Source organism: Notolabrus celidotus, chromosome 11 (genome assembly GCF_009762535.1).
Source record: "Notolabrus celidotus isolate fNotCel1 chromosome 11, fNotCel1.pri, whole genome shotgun sequence".
NCBI classification, from domain to species: domain Eukaryota; kingdom Metazoa; phylum Chordata; class Actinopteri; order Labriformes; family Labridae; genus Notolabrus; species Notolabrus celidotus.
In genome coordinates this window covers 20,320,702-20,346,104 of record NC_048282.1, presented here as the reverse complement: position 1 = coordinate 20,346,104, position 25,403 = coordinate 20,320,702, and the positions used below count along the sequence as shown (strand labels likewise).

The 25,403-nt window shown below is 40.0% G+C and overlaps 2 protein-coding genes across 3 annotated transcripts in view; one reads left to right on the top strand and one right to left on the bottom strand.

Annotated features, from left to right (window-relative positions):
• The window catches only part of LOC117821356 (neuron navigator 1-like), a 126,935-nt gene that overhangs the window by 10,146 nt on the left and 91,386 nt on the right, over nt 1-25,403 (top strand). The window contains exons 4-6 of the mRNA XM_034695561.1: nt 12,463-12,639; nt 17,961-18,851; nt 19,837-19,928. Of these exons, the coding sequence (XP_034551452.1) occupies nt 17,962-18,851; nt 19,837-19,928 (982 nt within the window). The 5' untranslated portion in view covers nt 12,463-12,639; nt 17,961. The remainder of the gene's footprint in view (nt 1-12,462; nt 12,640-17,960; nt 18,852-19,836; nt 19,929-25,403) is intronic.
• LOC117821358 lies at nt 1,746-6,547 on the bottom strand. Of its 2 annotated transcripts, none has more exons than XM_034695567.1 (10): nt 6,203-6,547; nt 5,902-6,015; nt 5,469-5,555; nt 5,171-5,368; nt 4,999-5,085; nt 3,682-3,935; nt 3,448-3,570; nt 2,534-2,674; nt 2,167-2,302; nt 1,746-2,085 (listed from the first exon to the last, which is right to left on the bottom strand). In XM_034695567.1, the coding sequence occupies exons 3-10, from the start codon at nt 5,530-5,532 to the stop codon at nt 1,868-1,870; spliced, it is 1,221 nt and encodes a 406-aa protein (XP_034551458.1). In that variant the 5' UTR covers nt 5,533-5,555; nt 5,902-6,015; nt 6,203-6,547; the 3' UTR covers nt 1,746-1,867. The 2 variants fall into 2 exon arrangements, with proteins under 2 accessions (XP_034551458.1, XP_034551457.1); XM_034695566.1 differs by having other exon boundaries at nt 5,472-5,555; nt 6,203-6,511.

Sequence of the window (25,403 nt, the reverse complement as noted above, 5' to 3'; positions counted from 1 at the left end):
CTGCTTGTCTTGATGCAAGGTTTCGGCGAATAGAAAATAGGGAAAATCAAAGCTTTTCACAGTCTAGAAAAAAAACAGGCCATGACTGTACTATTTAATGTCAACTACTACAGAAGGCTAAGATCAAAAGCTGTGGATTATTCTCTGGAGGGTTGAGCCCCACTTTTGAGTTAAGATCATTAAAGGGGAGCTCCACAAACTTTACACATCCCCTCTGTGCACAGGTCTCAATGAGTGTTCCATATCTGAAATTTAGAAATAATTGAGTTTAAGAAACGTCTATAGCTTTGTCTCTTACTGGGGATAGCATTGTAAGGCTATTATTAGCATAAGAAACACAAAAAATAAATAAAACCTTGAATCTCAAAGGTTAGTTGCATTGCAGGAAATATAAGCAGCAGGAAAACAAATGGGTTTTTTTGCAATAATTTTAAAATGTTCATACTTTTGAGATACTTTGAACACTGTCTAAGTGAGTAATACAGCATTCAAAGTTTTGCCATCAGCTGATGAATTTAAGACTACTAAAGTTATATTGAAGTATTTAAAAAAAACATGCTTTAATCTTTTATATGCACAATATCACACTCCTTGTGGCTACATAGTGCACCGTCAAGAAAGCATTTACCACTTCAACATTGAAAAGTAAAGCTCTCTCTGTAAATGAGCAAAATCCTGGAACTCTACCTGATCACTTAAAACTCATTACAAACTTCACCAAGTTTAAGAGAGTCAGCAACAAACCTGCACACGTCTGATGTTTTGCATGTTTTGTCATTGCCAAATGTGTGTTTTATTGTATCTAGCTGTACTTATCATAATTTATTTTTTAATTTTAACTTACTGTTTTAATATTTTATGCCTCCAAAATCCCTTCAAGGGACAGGTGTTGCAAAAAAGAATTATGATACCTGCAGGATGGTGGTCTCATTTGTCCCTAACAAAAAACAACACAAATAAATAAATAAAACTGAAAAGCTGCTATAACAAATGTAACACCTGATGTATAGGATTGTCAAATGATTCTTTTTTTTAAATATCCTGACTAATTGCTAAATTTAAATGGTCAATCATGATTAATCCCATATTTATTACATGTTTATTTTCCATTATTTTCCAGTTCAAAATTATATTGAAAATGTAAAGCTGTTCTTAGTGATCCCTTGTTAATGCAACAGTGTTTGCACCTTTCAGGAGTTCCATTTTGGTTGCTTTCTCTGTTTCATACAGGTTCTTTATGTTTGAAACTATTGCTACTTACTGGGGCAAGGCAAACTACTGGTCACAACATGCCAACCTGAAGACGTCCCTTAGACTCAAATCTCGGACAGTGACGAGCCTGCACTCAGAGGCTATATATTTAGCAAATATGCTGTAGTTGACTTCCTTGGTGAACTTTCATCCACAGGTGTGTGGCGATCTGCTCACTCCTTAGTGCTCTGTTGGCTTTTGTGATGCAGTTGTCTGCAAACATCTGTCTGATTAGCTGCACCTGCACGATAAGCTTCAGCATGATTAGTATTTTGGTGATACTTTAACTTGATTTGACTTAAAGTGCATGTTACTTGAGATCTTGAGATTCTTACTGTGAAATGTACCATTCAAAAGCACAGTGGTGTTATTATTTTCCATCACAGCGGCAGCAGGAAGCAGAAAGACGCTTAAGAGACTTTCTATAGTGTGGTGTGATTAACGCGAGCTGACAGCCCTTACGATGTTGTAACAAAGTATTCTGGGAAAATATCTTTTAGCAAATATAAATTTATTTTTACATACAGTCTCACAAAAAATCTATTCATTCTACCAACATATAGACTGAACAAGTTAGAGACAACTGACATGCCTTTCAGTTACAAACTATTCATCCTTAGGCACGTCCAAAGCCGCTGTAGCTGGTAGATATACATGCACACAGATCTAGATGAAATGCTTTGTATGCCGTGTAATGCCTCGGCAGCCTCAGCTTCTCAAAACACGTCGCAGCAGTCGGAAATGTGGCCTCCACTATTTCCACTTTCATCTTTGTGGCGGGTACCTCCCATCCTATCCAGAACTTTATGAGGCTCTTTAGCTCAGCAGGAGACGCTGTAGGAAAACAGCAGCTGATCAGACAACACAGAGAAGTGTAAAGAGCTTAAAACATCACATTATTCTACTCATGCGTACCATTTTCAATAAATGTTTTCAGGTAGCCAGATATCCGCTGTACATCCATGACTTCAGACTCATCTTCGTCTTTGTCTTTGTAGCTCTCGAAGAAGACTGTTATAGACGATGGCCATAGGATGCAATCCAAGACGATCTGGAATCACATTCAGAAATTTTACTGTGACGCTATTTGGATGAAATACTGGTTCATTTAACGGCACCAATGGAGTGAATCTTAACTTAAAGATTATTGCTTACGACCTTTTCTTTTTTACTTTAAACCTTAACTTTCACACACATCTTTTCAAATAGACCTTTCATGCAAAATCCACCAGTTTGTTTTTGCAGTAATGGATTTCTTAACGTTTTGCCTTCGCTGCCGTACCTGAGGAGTGACTTCAGCCTCTGAATCTCTGGGAAACAGGATTGGGATTACGTCTTTTCTGTGAATGAGAAGTGGCCAGAGCCCCGTCTCTTCCAAGCCTTGTCGGAACTGATTGATTTGACGCCTTGTTCGCTCGATAACCTGCAATACAGGAGACACAGCATTATGAACTCAGTATGCATCCATCAGAAGTCTTCCATTTATTGCTTTAACCCTCCTGTTATGTTGCGGGTCATATTGACCCTTTTAAAGTCTATTTTGGGTAATATTTGCCTTTCCAAACCAGCTAAATGCAGCATAAAAACCTGGGAAGCATGTGGCAGAAGGAGATGTGTTCATTTATAAACTTCACTTCTTAAAAATAACAACAACATTTAAAAAAAAAAAAAAAAAATTAACAAGAATCTATTTCATGTAAAACTATTGTATTTATATTTAGGGCTTTCCAATGTACTTTAAAAAAAGTTTTAACATGAATTTGATAAAAAACGAGTTTGTTATCCTCATTGAACCATTATCTGTGAGAATTAAAGAACACAATCACATTACACATTATTGCTGTCCCAGAGAAACGAACATAACAGGAGGGTTAAAATGAAAGTAAATAAGATTCATGTTCTGAGGTCTGTTAGCACAGTTATGTTATGAGCACAATCTCTGACCTCACAAAATTGAACACAACACATATTTTACAATACCAAAATAACTGCTGCTGGAAAACAACACAGCTGATTGATGATCCTGGTTTGTTTGAAAACTAGCAGCCAATCAGGCTTCTGTCTTAAGATGACAGAAAGCTGAATGATTGGACTCTTTAGAAGAGTGCAGTGGGACTTTGATTGCAATAAATGTTGGCAAAATAACAAACACTGTTGTCCATCAAAGTAGAGAAAATATAAAACTTTTGACATTACAGCATGCAAGAGGATCTTTTCAGACAGCCATTTCCTGTTTGTGGCATTTGGTGCTGGCAGGTCCAATGGCGGGAAGAGCTGATGGATGGGGTCAAGTTCCTCTAAATCTTCATCTCCTTTAAGCTGGAATAAAACGTAATGACAGTTTTTTTTTACTCATGCAGAATGAATGACCTTGGTTGCAGTTGAGATAAGGATTCTGTTAAAGGAAACTTAAGGTCTTGAGATGTTCACCTTTATTATAGCGTCCCGGATGTCGAGGTCAGGGCAGTCTTGTATTGTCAAAGGAGCAGTTCCTAAAGAGCCTCCAAAAAGAATGTGGATAATGGCGGGGCTAAGTCCCGGGAAACTTGGACCACAGTGCAAGAAGGAATGACCAATCATCCGGCCTGCGACAGCAAACATATTATTGTCCAGTAGTTCATCTGAAACTGAGGGGATGAGGTGATCAGGTTCACCTTCGAAGATTTTGGAAACGGCAATATTTCCTGCAAAAACAGTAGAGACAAAACATTTGAGTACATAAATCAGTGAATGAAGAAGAATGATTGCCCCTCCAAAAACAAGAAAAAAAAAAGTACTTTAATGTACATTTATCTTGAAATAAGCAAAAAAATCTTCCAATAGAACAAGTGAAAATCTGCTTGGTAAGATTTCTTAAAAGAAGATGTAAAATTTAGAAAACTGTAATCTTAAAATTAGCAGGGACAACTTATTTTAAGCAATATTTTACCAGTATTTTAAAGCTCAGTGTCTCAGAATAAGCCAGGAATGATAACAATTAGTATTTTTCCACTCAAAAAAAGATTTTTGCACTAATACATTTCATGTCAACTTCTTCATTTCAGCACTTCTCAAGGTTTAAGACCATCTTGTACTTGAAATTAGATTGCAAAGTTTAATTTGAGCATTTTGAGATATGATGTCTTCTCAGAGTGAGCTAGATATACTTATATTCAGTCATGTTGTTTTTAGGATAACTCAGCTATGCTCAAAAGTAGGTGTTTCATTGTGTGCATGTAGTTTGAGGAAGTATGTTTTTTATCTGATTTAGAAGAAACAGTGCCTGAAAACTGTAACCCACCCTTAAAAAAACAACCTTTCTTTCTTTCTTTCTTTCTTTCTTTCTTTCTTTCTTTCTTTCTTTCTTTCTTTCATCAATGGAGCTGTTTTCTGATAGATTCTCCAATAAAATGCATTTACTTAAATCAAGTAAAGGGTTTGTCTTAAATCAAGATTATCCATCTACAAATAAGATCTGTAAAAATGTATGAAATGTTAAATAAACCTTGTTTCTTCTAAATTACAACTCAAAACAAGATAATTTCAAGGTTGTTTGACTTAACAAGATATTTAAGATGTCTTAAAACAAGTCCCTCTATCTTTCTCAAATGTTACTTGTTAAGTAAATTTATCTTAAATCAAGTGGGATAAGACATTTTGACTTAAAATGAGACAACATCACTTTGGTAAGATTTTGAGTTTTTGTAGTACATTGTACTTTCCTGATTAACACATTTGATGTGTGTAATTCTTAACATGGCGACCAACCTGAGTTTAAATAGAATCCACTCATAAGCCTGAAAATCACTGTGGACATCACATGGCGGTCGACCCCGCTTCCTGTCGCAACATCACCTGTTGGAGGACACACACCACTTCAGTATTCGTCTTGGCAGAGCAACATTTAAAATTTACTCTACTTAATGAACCACGAGCTGACCGCGAAGTGTGCAGTGAAGAGGTGCCGTCCACCAAACATTTTCTTTCTTGTAGAATGCGACCAGAGCTCGGTCCTGCTCCTCCCTGTCGCGTCTGATGTCAATACTCAGAAACAGAGTGTTGGAATCTCTGTTGCTATGAAGGAGGCATTTTGAAAACAGCCAACGAGCTTCTTTTGGAGTTGAAACTGTTTTCCACTCTGTGAAAAGAACCAAAAACAGGACAATTTTAAATAACAAGCTTCAAGAAACATAAAGGACTTATGTAACAGAAGAACATTGGATTAAATATGCATGTACTGCCTGATGAACTTGTGGAAATGTCTTCAGTTTCTTTCATTCCTTTAGGCATTGAGCTGATCATAGAGGACAGTCTGTAACAAAAATCTGAGAGAGAGGATATAAGGCAACATATATTTAATCTCAGATGGAGATTTCACTCTTTACAATTTCAAAATCAACATTTGATGTCTAAGTACATTTCTTGATAAAATTAGCGTATGTAAAGTGCAACATAGCTACTGCTCGTGACACATGCAGACACCTGCAACATTTAGGAACTACTACACTTTCTGTTCTGCAGTATTTTTGATAAACTGACTAAATAATAAAAGACAGCATCAAGTTCACCTTAAAGAAAAAACAGTCAGTCAGAGAGATTCCTTCAAGACCTGGAGAATAACATGTCCAAAACAACAGGCTCTGGTCACGGGTAGGTTGCAGCTGTTCTTACCTGTGTGGCTCTGTGACAGCTTCTCCTCAGTGGCTCCTGTTTGCTGTGTTATTGGGGATGGGCGTGAAGTTAAACTCCCACTGTGAGCTGGTTTAACTTGTCAGGACAGGTATTCTAAAAGCAGAGAGGACTAGCTCAGCCTGAGGCATCTTCTTCTCTTGAAGTTTCTCAAGTTTTAAGATTTTTGAAATTCAACTTCATTTGGTTACACAAAGCTTAAAGGTCAAAAGTAGAATGGTTCAAATGGTTGAAATAATCATACTAGGTTGCGACTTGCATTGTGAGTCAACAGGTAACTTACCTGGCTGAGTGAGAGAGGGTGACAGGAGATTATAAATACCAGCAGAGCAGTTTACTTTAAACGTTAAACATTGAGCTACACTACACTCTGTATGGCTCTACTCCAAAATCTGTCCAGGAGGAGTATTTCTGAGTGGATCAGTGTTGACCAACAGATTGACTGGCTCCACACACAGCACCATCATTAGAACAAAATCAATAGCATGGCTGAAAACAAGAGAATCTTGCTTTTCTGTATCCCCCTTTTTTTTTTTTTCTTTTTTTTTTTTTTGCTCTTCAGTTTTGTCCGTTGACTAGGAGAAATGCTGAGCGGGTGAACAGGAGATTCACTTTGTGAAAAGGGAATGTAAGCGAGTGGTTTTCTGTGTCATTTTGAAAGGGCACAAGGGTGTCTCTGCTGTTTATCAACATGTTTTCTTTCAAAACAGCAGAAATTGAGAAAATGTCTAGTTTGACAACCATTAGATTGTAGAAGCTAAGGTTCAGGAAGTCAAATATTTAATGTTGCTTTATTGTAAATGACCTCTGTATCTTCCTTTTTCTCCTCAGCAGTCAAGGATATCTTTGTTTTTAATCACTTTGTTTAGTTGTTACATTATTGATAGGAGGAACTATGATAATAAAAAAGAAACCTGAGCTGGAAGTGAAAAAAAGAGAAACGTACACTAACTTATTTTATCATGCATATACAGCAATGTTGGATTTTGTAAAGATGATGCAGGTTAGGACAACCAAAGTTTTTGCTCTCAGATCATCATATGTTTAAAGGTAGAAATGGGTATATCTAGTGATATCAAGCAATCAGATTCTAGATTGTAAGGTCCCTTGCTCACCCCAAAAAACAACAACCACTCTCTTTTTTTTTTCTTTGCCTTTCAACCAGTGCATTTTGCATGGCCACTCACTAAATAAAAAAACTTGTATGTTATTACTTTGTCCGTTTTGCTGAACTTTAGTCGATCAATCAATCAAGCTTTATTTATATAGCACCTTTCATACAAAACAAATGCAACCCAAAGTGCTTTACAGCGATTGAAAAACAAGAAAGAAGCAGAAATAAACAATGACAAGACATATTAGGGGAAAAATAAATAAATAAATAACAATAATAATATTATTATTATTATTATTATTATTGTTATTGTTATTATTATTATTATTATTATTATTATTATTATTATTATTATTATTATTATTATTATAATACAAATAGTAAAAATAAAATAGACTAATGCACAAAAAATTAAATATGTGCAATTAAAAGCAAGTTAAAGCATCAAAATTAAGAATATAAATAGTTAAAATAAATAGATTTAAAAAGGGTAAGGATAAGAGTTGAAAATAAAACTAAGGTTAAAAAAATCAATAAAACTGAGTAGATAAATAAAATAAATAAATAAATAAATAAAAATAGAATAAGATAACAGTTCAAATTACATAAATAATAAAGCAACATTTAAATCAATATTACTGTAAAAGGTAAGTAATAAAATTGTTAAACCCTACGTTAAAGCCAGACTGAATAAATACGTTTTTAGTTTACGTTTAGTTTATTGTCCCTGAGGGGAATCTGTCCTGGACCACAGTACCACCTGAGGCTGAAATCCCAGTTCATTCATACATCCATCAGACTATTACTCAAAAAACATGGTTATAACTAACAATAGACAAAGAACAAAGGAAGACACACAGAAAAATACCTGCCAGTCCACACTATTCACTTCAAAGTCAGTGTCAATGTCAACGACTCGCTTATATCGCACCTTTGTAAACAGAGATACAGCAGTTCAAGAGTGCACACTCTAGTAGCTGCTGTACAGATACAAAAGCCTCATTCTAGTTTGAGAAAAGATTAATTATTTGTATATTCAGGTGATTATGCACGCATAAACATACTTATGAATATCATATTTCCTTCTCTTTAAATGCTGTTAAATACTACTACTACTAATAATAATAATACTTTATTTATATAGCACTTTTCAATACAAGTAACAAAGTGCTTTACAGTGGGCAATAAAAACAAAAATAAATGCAAAGCAAAATGAAGCGATAAAAAATAAAAATCACACAGTAAAAGCTTTCCTGTAAAATTGTATCTTCAGTAATGACATAAAACGCAGGACTGACTCTGCAGGTCTGATCTCCTCTGGCAGGCTGTTCCAGAGAGTAGGAGCTCTGACTGAAAAGGCCCTGTCCCCTTTGGTTTTCAGTCAGGTCCTTGGAACAGCTAACAGAGCACTGCCAGAGGATCTCAGACTGCGACCAGGTTTGTAGGGGGATAAAAGCTCAGAGATGTATAGAGGGGCAAGTCCATGTAGTGCTTTAAAAGTCAATAAAAGAATCTTAAAATCAACCCTAAAATCTACACACTGCACCTTTAAATATAGACCTTATAGCCTACATGATGTGTAGTGTTTTATTCTGCTCTGTTGTTAAATTTTTTCCAAGTGTAGAAACTAGGAATCAACATTAGCTAACCTGGTTCCACTCAATGCTATGCGACCTTTGAATATGAAGTCTGTTTAATCTTACAGTTAAACTGTCTCACTGGATATCCTGTTGAATCTGAATGAGGCACTCTGACACCATCTAGAGGTAATAGTGTCACCACATGGCAGATACACCGCACAGGGACAAACTCAAATGCAAGTGCACTTTGGATTGAGCAGTGTGGTAGTTTGATTCAAACTTCCTCAGGGAACTGCTCACTTCTTCTAGATAACATGAACCACTATGTTTTATTTAATCAGTACTTCCTCTGCTTTTTTGCCCTTTTCAATTACTTGATTGTCCTCTGCTCAGTAAAAGCACACATCTGAGGGAGGCTACACATCTGAGGCCTCGTGGTGCAGACAGCCAACATGTTGGAGGAGCCCCTACCCCCCCCCTCCGATTGCCCTCAGGGGGACAGTGACACAAGTGTCTCTTTGTCACAACAGCGTCTGTCAGGGTCTGCCCCTCAGGGAGGGGACATGTGCCTTTGGGGACGTCAGAAGATTAGCTATAACATTAACCCCCCCAACCCCATAGCGCACATAGACACACACTGTTCACTCACGCTTACACACTCCTACCCATAATCCCCCAGTTTGTTACGAGTCACTTCCCGTTTCATGAGACAAAGCAACAGATCATGTGAGTGTGTTTTTTGTGCGTGTGGCTTTGGTTTGATGAGCGAGAGTTTGACACACGTCTGTCCTTGTTGGGAGCAGAAAGAAGGTGAAGAGCGGGCCTTGATGCTGATGTGAGTATTTGGAGGTGAGCTTTTTTACTGATTGTTGTGTAGAGCATGAAGGGCACACTGTACTGTTCGAGCATGTGTGTGGGAAAAAGGGAGAGGGGGGGGGTTATCTGTACAGTGTACAGTGTGCATATGTTCTGTATGAGTGGGGGAGGAGCTGTTCCTGTAAAGGCCATGTGCCGTGTCCTAATAGCATTAATCAATTGATTCCACATGGTTGATCAGTGGATTTATGCGTTTGCATTCTCCAGTTTGACTGAACACATTTCCCGTCATTTATACAGCCGAGACTTGCAGACCAAGTCCAGTGTTAGCACAGCAAGTCAATGCCTGATCAATATGTGATCAGGCAGAGAGCTCCTCGGCTGTACGTTACAGCAACATCAAGGCAGTAAAGTCCTGCAGACCCATCAGTCAAATGATTGATCCCACACGGGAACACCATACAAGAATAACAAATAGAAACTCCCAGGATTAAAAACGCTGGAGTTGCAAAACGCACACTATAAAAAGTGAGCATTACAGACATTTTTTTGTGTTGTGGCATCTTCATGAAATATTCAGCACTGTCCTTCCAGTCAGTGTGTCGTACTGTAAGCCAGCGCAGCAGAAACGTGAGAGGAGAGGAAAGACTGAGAGGAAAGACTGAGAGTACACACACAGAGAGAAACTGAAAGTGGCCGAGGAGAGAAACAACAATCAGAGTAGCCAGATTTCTTTTTGACCAGAACAACAAACAAATACTGAGAAAAATCTGTCGTTCAGTTGTCAAAATGGGACTTTAATGATGTCGTTGGAGCCTGTCTTGTGATTACTATGATGTGTGAGATCTTTTCACACCTCCTTCTTTGATAAATGACTTGGATAACACACACAAACACTGCAGGTCCTAACAGTTTGTCTCACTGCTTCCTTCACTATAACAACATTTCCCTTTCTGTGTGTAAACTGGATTTGGACGGGCTGCATGTGATGAGATTTTTACAGTCTGTGCTTTATGAGGATGGACAGACAAGAGAGGAGGAGAAGAAGTTCAAGGTCAGCTGCGGGAAACGTCGTTAGGAGATGGTTTACTTGGTCCACGTGGATTTCTCCATTGTTTAAACCCCTTTTTCCTCTCCATCCCTCTTTCTTTTTCATTAGAGGAGAGGAACGAATTAGAGGCGTGATGGACTGCCTGTTCCTCCTTCAGGATGCTCCTCATGCAGGCAGGCATGCGAGCTGCCTACAGACACAGATACATAGACGCAAGATGTGTGTGTGATTGTGTGTATTGATGCATTTTCATTTGTCGTCATTGGCTCTATCTTTAGCATGCATTGTTTTTATAATCCACTTTCTAACCTGCTTTCTGTGACCAGCCAGTAGACTTTGAAAACTAGAATGTGGGTGTGGGTTTTCACTATTGTGGCTACATGTGCTTAATTACCGCATATTACTCATGGTCATATATGAGTACCCACTAACACACACACACACACACACACACACACACACACACACACACACACACACACACACACACACACACACACACACACACACACACACACAACCCACCCTCATCCAGCTAATGGACCAGCCTGTCTCTGCTTTTGCTTGGCTTATATTTCACCCCGGAGAGGGAGGGAGCACAGCCAACAGGTCCATTACCGAGGGAAGGAGAGTGAGAGAGAGCGATAGGGATTGTGATGAGGGGGAGGAAAAAAAAAAAACAGAGGGAGAGGGGCGGGGATACGGCTGCAGGCGTACTGCGGCAGCAGCCCAGCGGCATGACGTGATAGAGGAGTGAAATGACAGACAGAGAGAAAGACACACACACAGCTACACATGCTGGCAGCTCAGAGACCTGCCAGGCAAAAGTAGAAAGAGGCAAAGGCGAAGGACTGAGGGAGACGCACTCCGCAGCATACAGATCAGACGCAAACTCACTCGCTGCTTTGTGTCCCGATGCTCGCAGAGGGTGAGTGCTGCCTTGTGGTCCTTTTGACATTTATTTGATATAGCTGTTGATGCTGACTGTCACTGCATTTCGTTAGTGTTTCTCTGTGAACTATGAATGCCAGTTTCTAGAAATGGATAAATAATGATAACATTCAGGGTGATGTCAAAATCAGCACAGTGTAGAGTCAGGATGACAGTATAGTGCTAGAGAGAGGTTAACAGATAGAAAAGGAAGAGCTTAAGTGGGATGAAAAGAGGGGGTGATGGGGTGGGGGGTGTATACTGTAACCAGTGCTAACATGATGTGATCAGCCTGAGTCAGCACTGTCTGTATGACTCATGTGCAGCATGTTAAAAAAGACATCCTATAGTGTGTCCAGAGTGCTGCTGGATGATGTGGATAAGAGTCGTAGTAGTGAGCCAGATTGGAAAAAGAAACAGTTAGTGCACACGTGTTAGTGTTTATGCGGTTGGTAGTTTGATTATGTTCTGCCTTGTTTAGTTTATGTGTGGTTACTTGTGTTTGTCTGTCAGTGCTGCCATAATGAGCGCCACAGAGAGTGGACGCGCTGTGTCAGACAGAAATGATTTCCCAAACTTGGATGATTCAGAACCAGTCTAGAAATCTTCAACTTTTCAACATGGTGAAGCTCTCCTGTCGTAGATTTAAAAACCTCACAACATGAATGAACTCAGGACGCTTTTTTATGCTTCCCTCAAAAATACACTCTGACGAAGTCTCAACCAAACCCATAAAACGGTTTTACTGTGTTCATGTGCAGGAGAAACACAAGGGCTTAAACTTTATGATGTGGCATCTCTGAGTATGACAGCATGTGTGTCATTGCAGGTCAGCGTTGGCCAAGAACATTTCCATTTTGGTTACTGACTCATCATAACATAAACAGACTTCAGTTCATTGTTCAAAAAGGCTTTTTTTTTGTGCATCTGATGTGACGTTTTTCAGCCAGAAGATGAGAACACTGATTTTATCAAAGAAAGTGACTTTGAAAATGAGTCACATTGGAATTGATGCCCCGATTGGCTGAAAACATTGTTCCTGTTTGTCACAGCTTCCTGTCTCGATGAATGGCGAGGCGCTGCGGACCAATGAGATGGCAGCGGTGAGGATGCAACAGTGATCCAGGAAAAAACACCCCATTGTTCCTGGGACGTTCGTGGAAGTGTGACCTCCCTCCTGCCGGCTCTGTGCGCTCATTGAACGGCTCACTGAAGGACCCCACTGACAGGTAAGACTTCATGTGCGAGAGCAGATCTGGGACGTGACATCTCGTAATAAGCTGTTCTTCTTTTCAAAATGTTCTTTTTTATTCTCTTCTAACTTTCTGATGAGAAAATTCTGCCTTTTTAGGACTCCTTACTGCAGATTTGACTGTTTTTGCACCACTGTGTGTCACTGTTTCACTGTGAGATGATAAACGACAGCGTTTCATCGCTGTATTTTCAGTTGTAGTCATTAGGAAGGTAATTAGATTCATTTATCGTTCACTTTCCAGATTGGGTGACACACGCACAAACACACAGACGGCTTCTAATGTCCTTCAGCCGGCAGACAGAGAGGCCTGTGTTACCACCTCATTTATTGATTTTGTGATGAGTCAGAGGGTTCTCATCACAAGGGAGAGGTTCAGTGTTTCTGTTTGTCTGAGAGAGAGAGGGTATGTATGTGTCTTTGATAAGAGGCTCACAAACTTACTCTGGGTGAGTGTCATGGGACAGAGGAGTTAAAACACTGTGATGTGATTACGGGAGGCATCTAATGTGGGCTTCTAGCTTTCTCTCTTTATATAAGAGTAAAAAATCTGATTTATTTTAAAGTATAAGGTGTTTTAAATCATCTCATGAAATTTACTGTTTCGATTTAGGGAAAAATTGGACACAGGAAAGGAAAGAAATAACCTTCACTCCTAACGTTGCCGTTACACACATTATCCAGCAGGTGTCAGCACCATCCTTGTTACTGAGAGATCTTGCTCCACAATAGTACAAGTATTTTCCCTCCTAATTATCAATCAATCAATCAGACTTTATTTATAAAGCGCTTTTCATACAATGACATTGTAACACAGAGTGCTGTACATAAAAACAACCTAAAATAGAATCAATTAAGAAAAAGATCCACCCCTAGCTCCGACCCCAAAACCACCCCACAATCCTGAGGTTAAGAACACAATATATGCAACAATAGTAATAAAAACAGTAAAAACAAATAAATAAATAAAAAATAAAAAAGTAGTTTCTGACCGAACTGAGGAAACGCTCTCATGATATCTTAATGAGGAAACATTGGAGGTAAAATAAGATGTTAAAACTCAACACAGGAAAAAAAAAACACCGAAATGAAATACATTTCTAAGATAATAAAACACTAAAATATGAATCCATTAAAAGAACATAAGATGCTATACTTCAAATAAATAAATAAATAAGGACATAGATAAATAAAGTAGAAAAAAAGTTACTAAAATTTGAACTAGATGATAAATAAATGAATAGATAAATAAATAAATACAACTGTTAAGGATAAAACTCAATTAAAAGCGAGACTAAAAAGGTAGGTCTTGAGTTTGCTTTTAAAAATATATATTTATTAATTTAATTTCATTATCAACACATTAACACTGTAAATGACTCGTCTACATGTTTTTAATTCAAAGCCATGTTTTTTTCTTAAAGAAAAGTCCATATGTTCTCTAAATCTGCTGTACTTCTTTTCACTTACACACTTTACAAATTGCAGAAACAGTGATGTATTCATGAAATACGTCTCTATAAGTCTCTAAAACAGACTACCATTTACAAATGAGACAATGAAAGAGTTCTAAGAAGATCCAGAGTTAAAAAAATGTAGGTTTAAATGTCTTAAAATGTTAGAACAAATAAACAAACAAATATCTACAGTGGATAAACATGTGTACAAATGTATCAATCAATCAGTCTTTATTCGTATAGCGCCAAATCACAACAAACGTTATCTCTAGACACTTTTACAAGCATAGCAGGTCTAGACCATACTATATATAAATTATTAACAAAGACCCAACACAAAGACAGGATAAGACTCCACCATGAGCATTGCACCTCGCAGTATTTAGCTACTTACAGGGGCAAAGAAAAACTTCCTTTAACAGGCAGAAACCTCAGGCAGAACCGGACTCATGATAGACAGCCATCTGCCTCGACCGGGTTGGGTTTGAAAGAGGAATAGAGGAGAATAAGAGAGAGATAGTGATGAGTGATGTATGAACAAATATGAGCATACATAACTGTTCCTGCATATTTTGATTCCTCACCATTAAACAGTCTGACAGCAGCTGATAGAAGGGACCTCCTGTATCGTTCAGTCCTACTCCTCACTCTAATTAGAGAGTGGATATGTTGAGAATTGATTACTCATTTTAAAATGCTGCCTTTCTTTGTTTTGCATTCATATGTAATTTGATTCTGAGTGCTTTCTGTGGATATTAATTCAAATCAATCGTAACAAAGACCTTACCTTGACCTGGAAACCCTGATCCATTTACTGTGTCCTGATTTTTTTTATGGACAACCTGATTAGTTGTTCTTTGAGAGCAATCACAGACAGATAAATAAATAGAAATCCTAAATGCAGCCCTAACTGCTAATTCAGCCTTAGGAGCAGACTCTAACCACAAACCCACAACAGCCAAAACCAAGACAGTAATTTGATTACTTGCGTGTTTGTTCTTCTTCTAATTTCGGAAACTGGACAAGTCACGACCGAGCAATTTGACCTTCCATGAAAGTGTCCACTAAATCAACAATGGCATTACTGTAAATGCTCCTATGTAACAGATTGAGCTCGCCTGTATGGAGTTGACACATGACACAGGGATCATACCTCACACCAGTAACAAACATCACCGTATGTGTGAAAATTCTGATGCTTATTAGTGACTCGGCCTCCTGAGAGATAGAGGGAAAGAAGAGGAGTGAGACGGATACAGAGATGAGGAGGACAGGGAGGAATTCAGGGAGAGAAATGAGGATGGATGATCGCATCTGTCTCTGTTTACCTTCTGCTGCATCACTGCTGCCATGTGCTGCTGTGCAGATCTTCATCAGCATGAGTCATCTATGATACAGAACCAGCTCTTGGAAAAATACCCAAATCTTTCTTCTGCATGTACATGAAGGAAACTTTTCCAACATAAAAGCTATCTGTCCTTGATTTTAAACTTTCAGGGTTTGGGAGGATATGTGTTGAGTTTTTGAGCTGAAACAGTCAAACTCTTTCCTCTGCAGGGATTCTGAAAAGACAGACTGTCTGCCCAGACTTCCGGAAGATGTGTGTGTTTGTGTGTGTGTTTGTGTGATCCACATTACACTGTGTGCAATATTGCGATTGGATTTGCTGTCAAATAATCCCACATTTTATCCTTGTGACTTTGACGGTTTAATTTGATACATCTCCGCTTTACTAAAGACGGCTTCCCAAGAAGTCTGCTGGCAGCTGAATGTCTGCTATTTAAAAAGGGCAAGTAGGGCTCAGCGTTAAATCTGTATATTTGAGAGAAAAAAATTAATTATAATGTACATTTTTTTCTGGATGGCTCCAAAAAGACAGATCTGCACAAGACGTAGACAGTCAAACAGAAAAGAGGATATACAGCACATGTCTCAGTATGTATATGTGTTTATATCCATGTTGAATGTTAGAACAGCTGTTGACCTGCTCGTCTACATCTGGACTACAACACACACATGATTTGTTTACTGTACTGATAGAGAAAGTCATATACTTTTGCTGAGGCATATTTCAGACTTACAGTCAATTCAATTCAATTTCAATTTGCTTTATTGGCATGAACAAAGACATGTTGCCAAAGCACATAAGATTTATACACATACATTCCACATATATTCATTCCACATATATTCATTATTATATTCATTACATATTATATATATTACATATTTTATACGCATTAATGAGCAATGGTGTCACTCATATGGTGTCATACAGCATATCTCAATGTCCTCACTTGATGCGGTATGCTCATAAAACCTTCACCCAAAATCAGATATTATGGGATGGTGTGTCCCTCAGTCTGTGACAGGCAGACACATATTTAGCAGCCAGAGGAGCTGCTGACCCTTCCCCCAGGAGAACTGACAGTTTCTCTTCTGGGGTTATTGTTGGGAAGTTTGTTACCATTTTAGTAATTTCCCTGTAGTGGGAATCTCTTAGTAAAGAGAACTTGCTACAGTGGAGGAGGAAGTGCATCTTTGTCTCTATGTCCCCTGTAGAGCAGTGAGGACATAAACGCTCCTCTCTGGGCAGCCATGTCTGCCTGTGTCTCCCTGTCTCCACAGCTAGCTGGTGGTCACTCAGCCTGTATTTGGTCACGATACGTCTTTGTTTTGTATCTCTGACACTGTACAGATATTCAGATAATTTGTAATCACGGTTTAGGGTCAAATAACAATAATCTGTACACTGTACCATTAATCTGCCCTTTATAGCATATTTAATTACAACTTCTGGCACAAAAAATCAGTAATTGAGAGTGAAAATCATTCACAAGATATCAGAGAAAAAAAACAAGCATTTTTAAAACCAAGGGAATCTGCTTTACCTCACTCCCCTCATTCTCCCCTCTTCCCCATAAATAGTTTGAACCCAAAAGGTAAATTAAAGACAGCAGTGTGTCTTAAAATGTTATCAGTTTTAGCAGTTTCCCTTAGATGCCGTGATCCCTCTCTTTCTCCACGTGCTCATTCCTCCCTTTTCCCCTCCCTACCGCCTTTTTTCTTCCACCCTCACAGCCTCCCGCTCTCCTTCCTCTCAGAGTGGGGTGGTTAAAATTATATGACATTACACGATATGTTTCTCATGAGCAATGTTCGCTGAGGTTTGAGAACAACAGAAAAGGCACACAGATCATCAGGGCTGACTTTCCTGGCAGGAGCGTTGTGTTTTCTGAGAGGGTAACAAAAAATGTGAATATCTGGAATGAGAGCAACTCAGGTGAGGACAATCCAACACACACACCTCTGAAATGTAAGACAGCTTTGTGTTTTCGGCAACAGTGTGTGTCCATGGGAGTCATCGGGAGTGTGTGTTTTAATCCATTATACGGAGAGAATCAGTTATTTTGGAGTGTATCGCTCTGTAGCAGCTGGTCGATGTTTGCTGTGAGCGCTTGTCTGTGTGTGTGAAGCTGTTTTTGTGTTTTGAACTCCCAGCAGGCAAATTGGATTGCGCGGACGCTGCATGCCTTACTGAAAATAAGCTCAACTCGTGGTTTACCATGACTCAGCTTGTCATATGTGCTTCATTCACATGGTTGCATGGCATGGATGTTAAACTACTTCTGCATTCAGAACAGCAAGTTCTACTTTACTTGATTAGATTAGATCATGAATTAGACTATGATGCTGGGTACTCAACCATAAAATGGATAAACTAATTTCTTTTTAGGATTTTTTTTTTGTTATGATTTGAGACAAAATGTGATTCCAGACTTTGGAATCAAGCTTTTTTAACTCATTATATTCATCTCTGTTCTTGTGTTTCTCCTTCCAGTATGAGTGGGGGAGTCAATGTGAAGACAGCCCCCCGGGCTCTCGCCTCGTCAGGAATCCCCCTCCCACGCAGCCTGTTGCCGTCTTCCCCCAAAGCAGATACCCACCGTCGGGCTACTGACCTGCCCAGGCCCTCAACACGGACCCCCAAACAGACACCCACGCATACTCCCACACACACACCCTTGCATTCTCCCTTACTTTGCCCAAGGAGCTCCAGCATCCCCGGGCCTCTCTCCAGGGACCCCGGCCTGAAAAGTCAGCTTTTCAAGCGGACGGGCGCTCTCCCTGCTCCCCAGGTGTCCCGCTCTGCCTACAGCAGCCCATCAAACCAGCGCAGGGTGCTGCCAGCTTACTCGAAAGACACACTGGATCTAGCAAAACCTTCACCTCACATCTCCTCACAGCTTCCACATGATGGAAATCGCAACAGTAATGCTTTCACCAATCAGAACCAAACAATGGGAGCTTGCAACAGCAACCTGCAACCGCCACTCCAGTTCAGAAAAGGGGACAACTCCAATGTGTCCGTATCAACAAGTGAGGCCTTGCCTCCAAGAGAGGAAGAACCCCCAGAGAATCAACTACCCAAGTCCATGGGGTTAAACATAAGTAACCTCCACCCCTGTCTCACAGAGATGAGATATGAACACACAACTAGAGGTCACTGTGACTCCACCAGCCAATCAGATGAGGAGATGGGTACCCCTGAGGATAGTAGCCCCGCCTCCTCTCCTTTCCCCATGCCGCTGCCAATGATCAATTTCACCATGCCAGTGAAGTCTAAAGTGGCTGTCAATATGCAGGATCACAGCCTTGACGTGGAGGCCACATCCACAGAGACACACACACCCAGAGTCAACATGGCTACTGTGGCTCCTTTCAGCTACAGGTAAGTGGATTGCACATAAACACACAAACACACACGCCCATGCACGCCCATGCACGCACATGCACGCACGCACGCACGCACGCACGCACGCACGCACGCACGCACGCACGCACGCACGCACGCACGCACGCACGCACGCACGCACGCACGCACGCACGCAAGATCAAGATCAAGATCACCCAATTACTCTTGCCCACTTTCGAACCCTTTTCTCTGTATTATATTATACCAAACCACTCCAACCCCTGTTAGAGCTTTACTTACCCTCTCCCCTCACACACACACGTACACACTTTGACTTGCACTCATAATACTAGAGCCCTAGAGGGTTGTGGTGGCCAACCCAACCTAATTTCTCTCTATCACTTCCAGCAATACATGTGTGTGTGCAAGGATACACACACATGCACACTCGCTTGGTGTTTTCTGGAGCAGAGTTGATTGTTAAAGTGTCCTCTTGACCGCCTCTGGGCTGACTCAATTTATTGTTCTCTCTCTCTCTCTCTCTCTCTCTCTGCCTCTCTGTCTCTCACACACACACACACACACACACATACACACACACACACACACACACACACACACACACACACACACACACACACACACACACACACACACACACACACACACACACACACACACACACAAAACCTAAGTGTTCCTGTGTCTGATGTGTGTTGCTGAGAGGTGTGTTGTGTCTGGTGTTTCAGTAGAATAAATCAATCTGTGAGGAATAAATCAAAGCATTTAAAGGGTGAAAATTTGAAAGTTCAAGACAAGTGCTTTAATTCTTGAGCTTCTTTTACCTTCACAGTATTGTAATTGTTTGCAGTGTGATATGCACACATTTCTTGTTTCTGAAATCAATCACATAATTCTACTCTCATACATATCAGCCTGTGTGATCACAAATAGCATTATTGATTTTCACATTACCAGACATGTGATTCACTGTATGTCTCTGGGGGATTTTTTTCAACAGGGTGCAGGAGTTTGAGTGTGATTATTCAGTTGATGACCTGAGTGACTGCTCATCTGGATCCATAGAAGTCTGCTGTGATGACCTAATACCAGGTTAGACACACTCACACACACCAAGACAACATTACTTAGTTTGTACCTTTCTTGCCAAGTCGAGAGTCATTAGTTCTTTGGTATTAAGCACCCCTCAATGCGACACGATTCAAAAAAATTAGGTGTTTCTCGACCGCAGGAACTAGGGACCAGGGTCTAAATTTAGTTCAGGGGTAGTTAATCTCCCCCCCTGAAAAGCCCCTGCTTGGGGGGTAGTACTTTTCAAAGGTCATGGGACTTTCGGCTGAACGTAACGGTATTTGAGGAGTTTACACAGTTGTTGAAACACAGAGGGAGTTCCTGGGAATGTATACTAATTTAGTTTTTTATTAATATTTCAAAATATTATTTACTATACATTTTTTTCCATACGTCACTGGCCTGATTTGCACAATCCGCCCGGGACTTCCGCCCGTGATCGAAATGCAGACAACAATGGGGGCACAGGAACCTTCAGTTCCGGGGAAAGTAGTTCTGGGGGCTAAAAGACCCCGGAACTCTTTGTCGAATTGCACTTATTCAGACTAAAAAATAGGTTGGTGGTCTACCTGCTGGGCTCAACAGTGCCCTTTGTGTACAGGCATCCTTCCAGGTGTATGGGGGCTTCCGCCTGGGGAAGCATCACTGAACACCCACATGGACCTAATCAGCTGTGGACCACCAGCCATCCATGTTTCGCTCCTTTAACCTCAATTCATCCCCTGATGATAGAGTGATGGCAGAGATCTCCCCCTGCTTCCCCCCGTTGATCCCCAAGGTGTTACTCGGGCCCCCAATTCCTGTGCATTCTCCCCAGCCACAACCAGAAGTGGACCCTGCTAGTAGATATTTTTGGGTTCCAGCAGATTGTGTTAGGAGTTCGGGGCAATAACTGGTGATAGCCTATACTCAATGCTGTGTGTTTAGGCTGTGAAGTCTAGCCTAATGCAACTAAGAGCATTTATTCAGGCTGACTTTTAAGTGGTGTCAGGAAAATCAAGCCAGCGGCATACCTTTGGGTCCCTTTGTCGAAATTAAAGACGTAGTGAATACAAGGGGTCAACCATTTCGTAAGTAGAAAAGGCATGGCTGAAGGTAGTGCAGTTGTGTGTAAGTGTGTGTATGTTTTTTGTCTGAGTGTCAGCCTGGGGCTTTGCTGACTGCAGTGGTTCCTTTATGAAGAGATTAAAAAAGAGATCAGCTCCTCATGTTAATGATGAAGGAAGATGACAGGGACTGATGTGAGTAAGTAATGGGATGAAATGGGGTGCTCCTCTACATTCTGCCAGTATATATTACATACTCATTGATCCCAGCTTCACCCAAGAGCTGTCAAGAAGTTTCAACTTTCTCCTATATCCTTCTATCTCATGCAGTACCTTCCCCCTTCATTACTCCTCTCCAGTTTCATTGACCTAAAAAAGCCACAGTCCCATCATGACCCTCCCTCCCTCCCTCCCTGTCCTTTTGAGTAACGGTTATCTCTGCACCCACAGCTCTAGTCATGCATTGTGGTGGTCAGCGTGAGTCGAGGGATGTGGACGAGCTTGATGTGACTTTATCAGTGGGTTAGTGAATCATCCTCTTTGATGTGGTGTCATTGGGATGTGAGGGGCTCAAATGTCCAGCGTTGAAATGTGCAGCCAAAAGATAGTCACGGTGACAAAATCTCTACTAGCTTGTTCACTTCTGACAAGGCAGTAATAAAGTTGTAGGACAGCTATTTATTTTTATTTGATTGGCAGTAACCCTGTTCATTTAATCTGAAACTGACAATGACACTGAGTTTACAGTGCTGATTTTCAGTTTTATTGATGCTACAAGGTTTCCCTGTGTGTACTGGGCAGGGTGACCTTTTTAAACACAACCCTAATTGGAAAGATGGTGTGCTAGGACAGGGGTTCCCAAACTTTTCAGCCCGCGACCCCCAAAATATAGGTGCCAAAGACTCGTGACCCCCACTGTCCCTCGAAGTGATTTAAATTGGATTCATTTATCTGGTCTGCAAAAAATTAGCCCACCTATATGAGACTGTTGCTGTGTTTCCTGTGCATTTATGAATTATCCTACTGCTACTGATGCTTTTGATAATTAACTGTTCACTAACCCTAAGTCTGGCAACAAAGAAGGGCAGAAAACTCATTACATTTTCTATTTTCAAGGTTTTATTTGTAATGAAATGTGTAAAAGGCATTAAAATATAATCTGACTTCAGTTCTCCCTCTCACCACCTGCGTCGCCAATTTCCCCCTGCATCTAAAATGAGCGTACGCCGGGGTCAGAGTTTGCTTTTTGTTTGTTGTTTGTTTGTTTTTATAAATCACAAACTTGGCGTGAAAACTGGCGTATGCCAATTTCAGGCCCCGTTTTGTGCGTAAGCAACTTTATAAATGAGACCCCTGGTCTTTTAAGGCCCCGAGCTGTCTTGCAGCTGTGGTTGTGGCCTTGTAATTGGTCCCTAAAAGGCGTTAGAAACAGAACTGAAGGGTCTTAGACTCCTCTGAAGCTGCATTTACATGGAGGGTGGGCTGACACCATAATAACTGTAATTTAGGGAGCCAAGGAAGGGAGGGAAACGGGGAGGAAGGCGAAGTTTGGAGGGAAGGAAGAGAGAAGGAGTGAGACTTGAAAAGACGGGAACTGATAAGGTCAGTAGGTTGATGGATTTTGTTTTGTTAGGAGAAAAGAGAACAAAGAACAAATGTGTGTGGAGTGATAAAAAAACAGATTACAATTTAGAGAAATACATTTTGAAAGCTTAATTTTAGAGTTTTATTCTTAAATTCAATGTTCTCCATATATTTAAATTCACTTAGTGGCATCTTCTGTAACATAATTATCTCTTACGTCTTCTATGTGACTCTAATAAAGACATGAACATCTAATGTGACTGTAGCACCATGTGGTCTTTCAATTAGACCGCAGACCTCCTGACCTTGAATCTCTCTGGAGAGGTGTATTTGAGCTTGCGTTCCTGGCTGAGCATGTGTGTGTATGTGTGCATGTGTGACAGAACACAGATGGTGTTTGAATGATAAATGCGATGTGTAGACTGTATCATTTTTCATCTCCCGGTGAGGGTACGGTCTGATAGTCCCTATGGTCTTTGTCTCACTCACATACACATATACTGTACAAAACCATTAAAACATAGAGGAGGTCATGACTAACACCTCTTTTGAGCAGTATAAAACATTAGATACACATGGAAAATAAAGAGAACTATATTTTCCAGATGTTGGATTGATGTTTTTGTAAATAAACTGGAACAAAGATGACGAGTTTCTCAAAGTGAGCCATACATTTTGCCCGGTGGCCATTAGTCAACTTGCTCTCAGCTATAGTAAATGCATCCTGGCCCCAATTCCTTTAATTTATTCTTAGTATGATATGTTATGCACAGTGGTGGACAAAGTACACAGCTTCATTACTTAAGTCAAAGTGTAGATCCTTCTGGTCAAATATTACTCCAATACCAGTGAAAGTTGCTCTGTCAAATTATTACTGGAGTTAAAGTCCTGGAGTAATTCAAAATACTTAAGTATACAAAGTACTTTTTAAAATATCTCAAAACGTATTTTCACAAAGCATGAGTTCAGTCAAGAATGCATTGGTTTACATTCTGCTACGTTATGTTCATATAGAAAACATTATTTCATGTCTAAAAAAAATACCATGAAATATAAACTAAGTTACTACAAGCACAGACAAGTTTCAAATGTTCATCTGGAATAAAACCAGTTTGTTAGCTACAGACCTCCACATGCTTTCTCAGGTTAGATGCTGATACCTCACTCTTGACAAGGCTCATGTTAATTAGAAACCATTCCAGGAGACCATTTCATGAAGCAGACTGAGAGAATACCAAGAGTGTGCAAAGCTGTCATAAAGGAAAAAGGGGGCTACTTTACAGAATCTAAAATGTAAGACATTATTCTGGTTTGTTTAACAATTTTTTGTTAATTAAATAATTCCATATATGTTCTTTCATAGTTTTGATGCCTTCAGTATTAATCTACAGTGTTTCAAATAATTAAAATAAATACAAACCCTTGAATGAAAAGGTTTTTCCAAACGTCCTTTGCCCAACCATAATAACTTTTAATAACTGACTTTTTAACTTGAATATCTCTTCATCCCCAAACAGCCGTAAACGCTGCCTATTTTATACTTAGTACTATTTGATACAGTATTGAATTGTCACTCTATATTCAATTGGAATATATTAGCTGAGTCTATTCACAGAAAATGTTGACATGTTTTCAGGGAAACCCTACATATGGAAGTACATTTCCAAACTGCCTTGTATCGTTCACTTTGAGAACAGCTATAGTCAGCAAATCTTTTGTAATGAAAGTATGAAAGCGCCATCCCTCTAATGCCCCTGAACAGTCTGGTGAATAGCATTTTGATAACCCCCGCTGCATCAACTCTTAGAGAGTGCATAATCCTCTTTGGCCAATCTAATCAGAGAGACATATGCCCAGTTGGCGCTTGGACAGTGATGAGTGGTTTAGTAGCTTTGGGAAGATGATCAGACATAAGCGTGCTCTAGATTATGTGCTCACTCATCACCAGCGAGTGGGGCAGTAATCACTATTTAGGGTTTAATGTGGTCCCCTACACTTTGTTTGACCCTAACTTTGGTAAGTCAAGAGTTCTGTAGACCAACTAGAACAGATGAAGAGATGGCCTATTTATTATGCTTGGATGACAGGGTGAAGACATCTGAAATGTTAATGTCTTCAATGTGTATGTGTGTGAGAATTAATGAGTGAAAGAATCACACAAACCCACATAAGAGCCACCAACTCCTCTCGTCCTCTCCTTCTATATCCACCCAGAGACATTTCCTCAGTGTAGGAGGCCCATGGGAGTGTGAGTGAGGGGAGAAGGAGTGTAAACGGGTGGATGAGTGCACACACTCAAGCTTTCTGACCTCTGGGGGTGACTCCCAAGTCCCAACCAAAGAAGTCAAGCTTTTGAGTCAGTCATGTGTGTAACCTCTCTTAGTCTCTGTGGGAATAGACACACACCCTTGCACACAGAAATGTAATCATGACACAGGGACATCTTCCTGTTAAATGAGTAACCCACAGGGGATCAGGAACACACTCAGTTATATTTTGTAAAATAAAGATTCTTCTATTATCTTAACATTTATATCGACAAACAGCTGTATGCCTTACTAACTCCAGTTCTTTCTGCTGATAGAAGCACAATAACACAAGTGAACATGCTGATGTTATCCACTGCTGCTGTACGCACACCACGCTGTAACCAGGCAACCAGCCAAGGCAGCACAGCATTGTGGGATACCCCTGGGAAGTGAGCGGAGAATGTCAACACTGACTCGTCTATAAGGGAGCGTTTGTAAAGAACAGTACCTTCTAAAAACACACAAATTCATTTCTTTGACTTCCTTTAGATACATCCCAGATGGCAGTTTCTGTGTTTTCAGCTCTCAGCTGTGCGTGAGTCACAATGAGTGTGCGA

Bases quoted from the DNA above. Each gene is read 5' to 3' on its own strand.
- LOC117821358 (XM_034695567.1), bottom strand. From the start codon at position 5,532: ATGATCAGCTCAATGCCTAAAGGAATGAAAGAAACTGAAGACATTTCC. The intron at 5,086-5,170 runs GTCAGCTCGTGG...GTCCTCCAACAG, and splicing joins TCTTCACTGCACACTTCGCG to GTGATGTTGCGACAGGAAGC. The intron at 3,936-4,998 runs GTTGGTCGCCAT...CTGTTTTTGCAG, and splicing joins TGGATTCTATTTAAACTCAG to GAAATATTGCCGTTTCCAAA.